The sequence below is a fragment of the Takifugu flavidus genome, chromosome 5 (assembly GCF_003711565.1).
Source record: "Takifugu flavidus isolate HTHZ2018 chromosome 5, ASM371156v2, whole genome shotgun sequence".
NCBI lineage: Eukaryota > Metazoa > Chordata > Actinopteri > Tetraodontiformes > Tetraodontidae > Takifugu > Takifugu flavidus.
In genome coordinates, this window is record NC_079524.1 from 15,765,092 (window position 1) to 15,777,286 (window position 12,195).

The following is a 12,195-nucleotide window of genomic DNA, read 5'->3' on the forward strand; positions in this document are numbered from 1 at the left end:
CGCCTGAAGATAATCTTGACGATGGACTGTACTGCTCAGGTCAGCCATTTTTATTTCATCCAGCAAGAACAAACTCTCAGTCAGACTAAAGTCAGGACGTAAGAGGTGTGAGGATGTTGAGACACATATCTGATCATCTTATCTGAGGCTGTCATGATTGAAATTGAAACCATCACCCAGAGAAAAGGCTCCTCGTTAGACACTGGAATCTTTGTGCTGCTCCAAAACTGAGCAGAGGTTAATGGATATGAGCTGGGTTCAGGGTTCGTTAATAGTTACAATTTTAAAGGTGGAATGTTCTCCATTGGTTTAACCGCTTTATTCTTATACTTTCTATGTATAAACACAGGTTCAGTGTTTTCTGTGCAAGCGTCACTTAATATTAATGGTCCTCTTTGTTATTATTTATATTTATATTTTATTTCTGTTGAATCTTTACTGCTGTTTGGGTAACTGAGGTGGTTGTAACATTGCTGTATAAATAAAGGTGACTCTAACAATTCAAACGTGCAGCTTTCCCATGATGCTGTCCTAATGGAACCATACGTTGCCTTAAGACAAACTAGATTTCCGGTCTGACGCTTAAAACAGATCTCTTGTGAATGTGTATGAATAAGACATTTTCTATTTCCTCCTCTTCATCTTAAATTGGCTGGATATAATATATTGAAATGATGTACGACTGTGTTAACGTAGTGTTTGGGAAAGAGGGGTGAACTTCCTACAAATCAAATGCTGACTATTTGAAAACTGATTGTACAAAATCATGTACGGTAATGAAACATTCATTCATGTCCAATGGCCAATGTGATGTGTGTGTACCGTCTACCGCACACGCACACACATACATGCACACAACTCTGGTCCTTACAGTTACCATACTGCCAAAGCTTTTCCTCATCATCCTAAAACATCACGGGTCTAAGCTGCAAGTGTTCATCTGCATGATTTTCATTTTTATTCAATTAAAAATCTTTTTCTTTTTCGCCACATGAAGCCATAATGACTGGCTGCGGTGACTCTGATGGGATGTAATCCAGTCATCTGTTGGATTGTTGACTGGCTCAGCCAGTCTCAACACAGCTCAACAGTACCTCTGACTTGGGGCCGTCGTGGGTACCCTCCACCCTTTGATCTGGGACAATTCCGTGTCCGAGACCTCAATCTGGAGGGGCAGCCGAGGAATCCACACATTGAGCTCCAGTTGAGCGCTCAGGTAGCCGTACGTGAAGTTCACCATCATCCTCACTTTGCCCTTCATCTCCTTACCATTGACGAAGACATAGTCACACCTGTCAGACACCTGCATGTGAGAGGAGAGGAGGATTTAGAGGCTGCAGCTAAGTGGAGCTCCTCTGATTGCTGCACTGGGGGACGATACAGTGAATTACACAGTAAAATATGCTGTATGGTGAGCAATGTTGGCCGGGCCCTCCGAGTTGATTATAAGGCTCTACACTCCCGAGCTCCCCACTGATACAGAATTCCTACTTTGAACAAGATGAAAGGTCCTCTATCTGCACCACGTTCACTCAGGGAAAGACGGGAGCAGCAAGGACATCTTTGAACCTCTGGGAAAACAGGTCGCGCTCTGCTCTTCTATTATAGCTGTGCCTACAGCTAAAAGAAGACCCAACAGATGGAAACTAGTAAAAGGAGAGAAGTTGTCTCTTGATAAATTCAAAGCCATCTGTTTCTTAGATTGCTTTGCACATGGAACCAGCGGGCCAATTTTCTGCTATGGACGGGCAAAAGTCTGCATTGCTCACTGTTTTCCAAACCTCCCCTGTGTTTCTTCCTTTCCTCACACCAGCATTTGATTAATGTCCAGAATTTTCTCTCTCATTTTGTTTGTCTTCATGTTCTTGCAATCAGGACTACCATGGCTGGAACCAGATTGAAGTAGATGGTCTATGGAAATATCTTTTATTCTACCTCCAAGTCATTCCTCCTCTGAGATAAGACCATAGGCAGCCATTCATCATGAAGATGTGGCAGGATGTCCTCTGTGACTAAAAACTTTGTGTGTGACGGACTCGAATGCTGCTGCAGGAGCTAAAGCCAGCAGAAACCCTCCACGGAGAGTAAATTTGGCTGGTTTACGTGCAAACGGTGGAGGTTTGCTGCATTGATTGATTGACTTTTTGTGGAGCTAAACTAAAGGCCTTTCTTTAGAGACAGGGTGTGACTGGAAACACATATCGGCACAAGTCTTCAGAGAACCTGGAGCTTCTTCTGCTCTTTTTCAACATCACTACAGCCTCGCGTGTGTTTTCTGCAGTAAACTTTTGCTAATGAACCACAAAGCTGCATCCCCAAATTTATTTTTAAAGTAAAATTTCCAGTGCAGACGAGGCGACTAACGAAACCGCCTGGTTATGAGCATTAATCGTGAGATATGCTTTTATAGTGCAGCAGCAGCAGATTCCACCCGAGTACTAGTCCTTTTTCTGTCAAAGTTTAGTGACTTTTTGTTCTTGCTTGACGTGTTCCTCTCTGCTGAGGCTCAGTCGTGAGTTGAATCATATTGTCAATGTTAAGTATCAACTTCGGACAAGTCAAGATTAACAGCGGCACATTGATAGTCATGACTCACACTTTGGGCTTTTTTCCGCTCATTAATGATCATCACTTTTGATCTGTTAAATGTGCACAAGCACCTTGTTTCTAATGGCCACACGGCTCTCACAGAATCATGGTGTAAATGCTGCCTTGTCAATAAAAATGTGTACTTCCAGTGATTAAAGAGCAAAGAGCACGCGTTTGGTACAACGCTTCATCGTAAAATTGACAGTTGCTTAATGAACCTTTTGAACTTTCCTTCAAAAGCTGCTGTGGCTTCAGTCAGTCTTGGAGCAAATGGGCCTCATTCAGCCGAGGCTCCCAGCGTCAGAGTGTGTGTGAACTGATAAAGATGTCAGGAGAGTTACTGCCCCTCATCAACCCTCATTCTTCTGCTTGGTCTTCTCTTACTTCTGCACTTCTGACTCCGATGTATTCCTGAAGGATCCGCGGTCCCACTTCACATTTTCTCACAAACTAGAGAATGTGGCGCATCTGCATGAGCCTAAAGCTGCAGGTCCGTTAGGGTTAACCCTAACGTTCAAAATACGTTGTGAAATAATGAAAATAATAATAGACTGTTCATATGTATATATTTTAACATAATTCCATTGTGACAGAACTGTTCAGCAACCAAATAAGGACTGAATCAAATGGATCTCTTTCTAAATAATAGCAATGTCACAGCTACTAACATTATATTACTATGATTATAATAATGATAATAATCATCATCATTATCATCAGATCTGAATGTATAGCACAATAATAATGATAATAATAATGTCAGGCAGTCTATGAAATTAAATAAAGGGCAATAGGGCAGCAGCCAGCTTACAGTAACAGTGATCCATCTTCAGTGTCTATGATAGAATCCTGAACAATCTAAACAAAAGCAACTAAACCAATCATGCAGCCGTCCGAACGTGCGCACGGCGCTCCCAGCACGCAGTTAAACGGTGTCTCTGCGAATCAGACAGTCTCTGTCCGTCAGGCTCACACTATCATAAACGTCCAGGAGGAACTTCTACCATATTAATCAGGCAACCTCGACAGCTAACAGGAGAATACTTACAGCGGACATTAAGGCCGTGTCTGGATCGAGCCCAGGAAATTAACAACTCACCAGATAGACACATTCCCAAACAGATATGAGCAATGGGAGTGGAGAGCATGAAGGTGGACGGAGACGGTCTCTGGCATCAACAGAGTTCCTTTGACAGAAGCAATTAAAGGCAGCCAGACGGGTGTGCAGCAGCAGGCTGCACCTCTCATTTTAATGACAGGGGAAAAATATGTAAACAGTCTTAAATTGGGTTTAAGAGTCAGCACAGGTGTAACATAATGTCCTTGTTCTGGCATCTGTAAATGATGTCACTTGGCCATGAGGAAAGATGCTAAGAGCACAACACGTACATACGGCATCTACATCCATTATTGTGTACAGACTGTATTTAAGCTACCTGTACTTTACTTTAATATTCTCATTTTCTTCTTTTTCCTGAGATTACTTCTAGTCCACTACGCTGGTTCAATCCCATTTCATGCCTTGCCCTGCCACACGCAATTCAGTGGCCGTGAAAGAGTGGTATGAGATATTTCTTTCCACCCCTCCCCATCATATCAGCATATTTGGCTGTAACAGAAACAATAAAGGACTCACAGAGTGGAGTATTATCTCTGCATGTGTGCTGAGGCCTCGCGAGCTTTCTGGCTGAAAACTTTAGCAGCTGTTAAAGCTTCATTGTTATTGATTCAAGCGTCTCTGGCAATGATTTTGGCATGTATATTTAAATGCTGTATGTCCAAATGTAACTAAAGTCCAGAAAATGGAACACAACTGCCAACAATGCACCAATAAAACTCACCTGGCTTTAGATTAACTGGGGGGGGCAAGCTTTGACTCAGATAGTGACAATATCTGGAAGAAGGCAGATCTGCTCATGCAAGAACTCAAAATGTAATGGCTTCCATTTGGGAGGGATAGAAATCTAGCTGGGGGTGTGTCAGGCCAGAGAAAGGCTCCTGTGGAGGCTGCTCTGCCGTATCCTCACTCAGGGCCCCTCTAAATTTGTTCCTCCTAGTAAACATAAGAGGTTTGGAATGGCGTGAACGATGGCAATGTTTTCTGTTCCACTTCCTGCCTCGTTTCTTTTCCTGCCACTTTCCACCTCTGTTCCACCTGGGAAAGTTTCCCCTGGATCATTTAAAGCCGCTCTCTCTCTTTTAGGACATTTTCACAACTAAGCTTTATTTGTGTTGGCTGAACCTTCAATAAAACTCTGAATTTATCTTTTTGGTCTAATGAAATCTTCCAAGAACAGACATCTGAAATCTTCTTCAGGTGAAGATCATTTCTTCATATTTAATGCTTCTCAGTAGAATTTGTGCATAGAGAGCATACAATATTCAACTTTTTTCAAGGCAGATTATTATAGATAGCTTTTCTATGATTTACCATCCATTTGGCCCAAATTGGACTGCATTCAGGGGGGAAAAGCCACATTTACATGTAGCTGCATAATTACTTAAGCAAAAGTTTGAGTCCGGCCTGCATGTGTCGGTTGATATTTGTTAGATTGAGAAAAAAGATCTCTGAAGAGGCTGAAAGCAAAAAACGAAAACAACACATGACCTTGGGTAATTCTTTCTAATTAAATTTCAGTTACAGTCAGAGTAATGATATGGATAGAAATGATCAGAAGTGACTCTCTCATGCAGAGCTATTCATAATTCAGAGGTGATGTCACGACGTGTTTACTCATCACGTATTCCCCAGGTAGAAAATAAATTAGTCATGTTCACATACATGTCCATCTGTCTGTCTGCATTTTGCCCAGTTTCTCTCTATAAAACCTTCATATACATGTTAATGATGACATTTATTTGCTTATTTACTGCACATATGCAGGTTTAACTTCCTGCAACTTGATTTCCTGTGGGCTAATGTCAAAATAGAATCTAATTTCGACGCCCATGTCTCTGCCCACGGACACTTTTTCCTTCAGTTGTCGGTTCTCCATGGAGGCTCTCCAGGTCATATTAATCCATAAAGGTCTAAAACGGATCAACGGGACTGTTGAAAGCGTTGCGCCTCTCATCTGAGATGCTTCTTCAGTCCTGATAGGTGGGTGAGAAGCAATGCATCTTCCAGGAGCTCTCAACAGTCTAGTTGACTTTGTGGCTGGACCTTTATGAACCTTTGTAGATAATTTAAGAGCCAGTCATATTCTCCTGGCCCAGCTTTCTGACACCGTGCAAGTTTTCTTTTTCCTTTTTCCTTAATTCCATTTGCGACCTGTGCCTCTGCATTAAAAGGGGCTCTAAAAATAAAAGAAAACTTGAGCAACCTGTCAGCAGTCAGCGCATATCAAACACTCTCTTTCATGGTGTTGGCTGCTGTTTGTTTATTCCTTTCGGAAGGATTTCTATAGATGAGCTAAACATAGAACATCTTTTCATCTACATTCGCCTTTTTTGTAACGTCTATAAGGCATCACAATGTGTCATCGTTGTCATTAAATGCTCCGTTTCTCTTATTAGTTAGTTTTTTTAAATAATAACTGAACTAATAATTCCATTAACATCCCTGACTGTTAACAAATAATATTATTATTATTCACCAACATTCTGCTGCTTTATTCAGAACATTTTTCAGTTCTCAGTTAAGCATTTTAGTGTTTTGTCAGAAAGATATTCCCCATATTCACCTTCACCACATCTTCGTCCATGGAGTGACACTGGACGGCATCGGAAACATCGACCACGGAGGCATCTATTCCAATGCTCACCACTTTTACTGGGACGGCCACTGTTTTCCCAGTGAGCACTGCGGTGTTTAAAATCTCAGAGTCCTGCAGAGAGACAGAGGGACAGAGGGACGGAGCTCATCAAAGGCTGTTCTCTAATACACCAATTACTGTAATTGACTTTACCTGAAAAACAATAGCATTCAAGAATAAATAAGATGGAAGGTGATTGTTTGAGAAGGTAAGCCAGAGTTATTGTTCATTGAGAGGTCACTCTATTAACATATTTATTAACAGAGAACCAATACCTGATCCAAAGGCACAGTTCATGTGAGGGGCGATTTATTCTCCATGTGGGGTCAAGTGAAACTCAAATATAGAGTCAGGAATGATTTTGAGCTTCAAATCTGAAAGACGACCAGCGCCCCACATATTTGTGCGAGGGTATCATTCTACAAACACAAGGATGCCTTTTAAAATGATGATTTAGAGTTAAGTTGCATTGGTAAACATCAAATTAAAGACAACTGTCTGAGCCACATCCATGCCAGTTATGGCATGGATGTAATTTTTAACCTACCTGCCACATTCTTTAGTCAGCTAATTAATGAGAGCAATTACCCAACACTGCGAATGGCTGCTCACAAAACTGCCCATCAGCATATTTGAAAACCGTGAGCAATTAGACCAAATTATGAATACATGAACAGGTAACATGTAATTGCGACAAACAAACAGCCAAGCAGGTTTTCTACATGCACACTAACGAAAGCGTGTTCAGGAGGAGACCAAGCAGCCTTTAAAAGCAGCTTCTTTTCTTCTCCCGGCAGCTTTTGAGTGTTGAATATGGATCTTTAAAAGAAATGTTTGGAGTCTTCATGGAGTCGGGTCAAAGATACCGGAATGGAAGTCAGTTCCAGATCCCTGACCTCTCTTTTAAATAGCCTTATTCTACGGACAAATCACCTTTCTTGCATGATTAAGTAAAATAAAAATGTAAAAATCCACAAACCTTTCTTTTAATCAAAGAATGTATCAAAACTGTAACTGAAATGTTACAATGAGGGTATGTATTTTTAATCTTTCTCAATAAAGAAAAGCAAAAGCTGCGTAATAATGTACATTTTCATGTACGTGCACCAAATCATTCATTACATGGGTTCTTTACGTTACAGTAGTTCCATTAAGTAGGGTTCATCCTCCGGGTTGGGCAAAGTCTCTTTAAATTGCAGCGCTATAAAAATGAAACTGAATTAAATGACCTATGAAGCACAATGGATCACCTACAGATTACAAGGTAACATGAGGTTGCGTGACGTTAGATAAGAGGCCAAATGAGTTTATCCAGAAGCTTTTCTGTCCACACTTCTAAATACACTGCAACTGTGCTGAAAGCTGTGGGTTAAGGGACCTTGTTGTTGAAGGACCCACTGTTTTACAAATACCATCCAAGTCCCCTGTGAGAAAAAGTCATTAACAGACTCTAAGCTGCTGCTAAAGCCATGTGATGCCGTTACAGTATATAAATGATCAGAAAACAGTCTGGTATCAAAAGACTGGTTTCCGTTATCATCCATCTACCTCGGTGCTCACAACTCTATGTCCGCTGCTCTTTGAGACACAATTTAGAAGAAACTGTTTCCTCGCTACCGTTGTTTGACAAAGCTCTTTAGAAATCTACCCGTCTGTTTCCCAGTGACATCATCGACTTGTACCATTATGCAGTCGTCAAAGAACAAAGACCAAAGTACAGCTCGCCGGCTGTCAGCGTTTGCTTGATTTTATTCGACTTTGTTAACTACATTTGCTGTTCTTTTGCTGCACTTTGGCTTAATGGGAAGCTTTATTGTTATTTCTTATGTAATGCATTTATACAACTGCTGTGATATATTATCCGCCAGGATTCGATCAAAATTATGTGATGGAGCAAATTACTCATCGACAATGCAACTCTAAGTGGCCATTCAGGGAAATCAGCAACACAATCGGTTCCCTCTTGATTGTGTACTCTTTATAGGACAGCATGATACTTTCAGTTAAATGGCATAGCTCCATAATTTGTATTGTGTTTTAATTACGCACATGTAGGATTGAGTTAGCGCGGGCTTTAGAGGCCCCCATGCCAAGACCCTGAATCTCTCTGGAGAACCAGTCAGCACATTGAGCATTTAAACCACAAACTTTTTCGTCGTGTCTTTATGATCACGAGTCTCCCATTGCAAGTTGTTTTGGTTTGGGTTATTTCACGGGATAGATTCAGCTCAGGTTTGTAAGTTCGGGTGGGGGGCAGGACCCCTTTAAAGCACTTGTAATTATATTTTTCAGAGAAGTGTAACTACGATGATAATTTTAACGGTGAGCAACAAACGCTGAGCGCTCGACTTTGAACTACTGACTAGATCTATCCGCAGTGGCATTGACCTTTCACAACATCCTTTGATCTGCAGTAATTCCACTTCTTTAGACTTCTCCTTACATTTGTATGCTTGTGACTGATAGCCATTCAAAAAAAGAGAAAAGCGGGATTGTTGTTTGGAAGCGTCAATACTTAAGACTATTCAGCTTCAGCGTTAAAGAGCTTATTAGTTGAGCCAAGAAATACCAACAGAACCAAAATAACCCGATCTTCAAACGGGCTTTTGTTACAGCTTTGTTGACTGGGACAGTGTTGGGTACTGTTAGGTTTGCTACACCATCACCATCACTGAACTGTTGACTTTGATTCAATTCCCCCAAAATGGGGTTGCTATAAATTAATTCTCTGCCTGCTGGGTTTCCTCAATTTCCACGAGGTCATCTATAATACATGAGGGGGGTAAATGGTTGGGACCTGCTGAAGGCGGAGGACAATGTTAGATTACATTGGCTGGACATGACCCAGCAGGTTAGGAGTAGTGGGGGAAAAAAAAAGACCGACCAGTAATAAGTCAGTGTGGGGCTCCCACAGTGATGCATCGCTGGGCTGCACTTTCAGACACAGACAGCACAATTAGCCGTGAAATGGAGACCAATGGCGCACACGTTTGAAGCAATGCTCAGTCATCTCTCAGTAGACAGGAAAACCCCCAAAACATGTGGAGTTTGGTGTACAGGCAGGTGGGGAGGGGTATAAAATGCCCGTGTGCCACTGCTAATATGTCAGATTTGTGCTGCAAATAAATTTTCCCACCTTTAATGTGACCTATAATGTCAACTGACACTCTGACATCATTAAGAGTTCAAAAAGAAAGGTTAAAAATGGTACAATACCCCGGCAACTTTTTTATTTAAATGTTGTTGAAGCACCTTCTGATTTGATTGTAGCACTCAGTGGTTGTGCGTAGGTGTCTGTTAGCGTGGCAGATCTGGACTCAGCATTATTTGCTCACTCTGCGCTCCAACTCGATGGCGACGGCATTATGTTTAGCTGGAACACATGCTTTTGGGAGACTGCGTTCGATTTTGAAAAGTGTAGCTTCAATGTTCAATGCTGCTGACTGACACCTTTCAACAATGAGATTGTGATGTTCTCGCTGTGTTCACGCGCCTCTCAATAAACAATGCTGTTGTCAGGGTGTTTTGTACCTTAGTTACAATCCAATCCTCCCCCACAAATAGCAAAGACTGCAGCCTTTCTTCAATAATCTGAAGGAAACCTGCTGCTTTGTCAAGGATCTTTCTGTTAGCATTCACCTCGCCGCTATGGCTGGTAATGTGCTCTGGGCTGTAATTTCTACTCGTGTCTCGGTTGTAACTGAAAATAAGTGAGATTTATGGTGTCAGCCTGAGTGACACCAGCAGCATGAGAAGTAGTGAGCGCCTCTTCCTGCTGGCATGATTAACCTGTGTCTTGAACCCATCCCCGGTCTGACCCCAACAACCTGACTCCTGTAACAAATGAGCAGGTCAAACACAGAGTTAAACTGTGGATTTCCTAGTTTTCTGGGCAGAGCAAAACGAAAAAAGCTGCTAAACACCCTATAACTTCAGTTTATAGAAAATGAACGAAAGAAAAGCAAGCTCCAAAACAGGGCAGGCACATTTAATAAAAGGCAGCCTAACCGGGGCTTTTATCACTGTATTTGATGACGTGTCGCTGGGCATTTGGTAATTCATTTCAAGAGCAAATACATTAAAACATACATGGGATAAGCCAATACTCGCTTGACCAATGACAAATAAAATATTCATGTTCTGATAAACATTTTAATTCCTCTGTGACAAATTGCAGCTACGTGTAAGGAAGCTCAATCATGGAAAGTATAGCGAATAATCTTCTTGAGACATTAAACAGCACTCAAGACAGTGTCCTGAAGCTATTAAGTAGACTAAAAGAGACATGTCCTTTCATCAGTTCCTTTTTCCATGTAGTGCATTGCGCGGTGTGGCACTTCCTCTCTCCTATTCCAGTGGGCGTTTAATTGGCTAGAAGCAAGAAACATGGAGGAGACTGGGAATAAAGGTCTTGGTCGCACCATGCAGTGCTATGCATCACTGGGTGACAAAGCATTGAAGTGGTGGTACGGTAGAGAAGCCAACACACTGCCTTTTAATGAGAGGTCTAACTCTTGTTCACTTCTCTCCTCCAAGTCCCTACGTCTCTTCTCCTCATTTCCGCCTCTGCATGGAGGTGGCTGCAGGAGGTGGAGCCTCGACTCATGCAAACTACTCCAGCTTTGGACATCTCATCTGCTCATTACTGTCAGCCATAGATGGTTGGAGAAGATTAACGTGATGACGGCTCAGACTAAAAGTCAATTTAAAATGAGAGGTGACGAAAGTTCATGGATACCACTTGGAAAGAAAGACAATGTCTATTTTTGAATAAGCTAGTATTTAAAGTGATTAAAGTTAATTTAATGCATTTGTATTATTTTCTACTACTTTTAACCTGTAATTAAATTTTGTTATTATATGAAAATCTGTTTTTCAACCTTGATAAATGTATTTTGTATATGTTCAGAAAAATTATTTTCCCGATAATGATGCTGTGCGTTGTAAGTGGCCTTGATCAACAATTGGCACGGTTTTCATCCTTCGAGTCTCGGACTTCTTGAAGCATTCCTGACTCATGGAGCAGCCTCCAGCTGAGTTCATGTAACCTTTTAGCATCGTCTCAGCTACGCTGTAAAGCTGCCAGTATAGTGGCTGAGAGGTGCGACAAACACGACAAATCACAGCAAATTTAAATGGAATAAAAATTTTACAAAGATTTAAACGTAGTTGTAAGTTACAGAACACTTTTAACAAATTTTAACAAGTCTAATTGGACGGAAGTAGTTGACAGAGTCAACTGGGAGAGGAGAGGAGAGGAGAGGAGAGGAGAGGAGAGGAGAGGAGAGGAGAGGAGAGGAGAGAGGAGAGAGGAGAGAGGAGAGAGGAGAGGAGAGGAGAGGAGAGGAGAGAGAGAGGAGAGGAGAGGAGAGTGTCATACACACATTTGGATATGTGTGTATGACTACAATCATTAGCTGGTAAGCTCTAGTAGCTGTAAATAATGAGGGCTGGGCAGGGTGATGAGGCCGGGACCACAGGTATGAAAACAAAAATGTGGGTCTCCAGGCCAGAGACACTCAAAGGAGAAAGAATGGTGACTGTTGGGAGACAGAGAATAATGACAAGGCACAGAAGAATAGCAAATGAATGCATGAAGACGGTGCACAGTGCAGTCATGTAACGTTATCCGCCTGCAAAATAAACATACCAAGGTTAAAAGTAATTAACTAAGCGTTATTTATTAATTTCTGACCATATTATTAATTCAGGTTGTACAAATATTTGACAAATAACAGAGATTCAGATGACACCAACTGAAAGTCATTCCCCATAGCCACACCTACAGTGTATGTTCCTGTTACCAAGTGATCCAATTTCAGTTTTTTTCACAACAGCAATTGAAAAATAA

General features: G+C 41.5%; 1 protein-coding gene across 2 annotated transcripts in view; it reads right to left on the minus strand.

The window, feature by feature from the left end:
* The window catches only part of si:dkeyp-14d3.1 (transmembrane protein 132C), a 133,416-nt gene that overhangs the window by 10,566 nt on the left and 110,655 nt on the right, over positions 1 to 12,195 (minus strand). For both annotated transcript variants that reach the window (XM_057033532.1, XM_057033531.1), the window contains exons 5-6: positions 6,273 to 6,416; positions 1,095 to 1,303 (exon numbers count right to left, since the gene is read on the minus strand). In XM_057033532.1, coding sequence (XP_056889512.1) covers positions 1,095 to 1,303; positions 6,273 to 6,416 — 353 coding nt within the window. The remainder of the gene's footprint in view (positions 1 to 1,094; positions 1,304 to 6,272; positions 6,417 to 12,195) is intronic.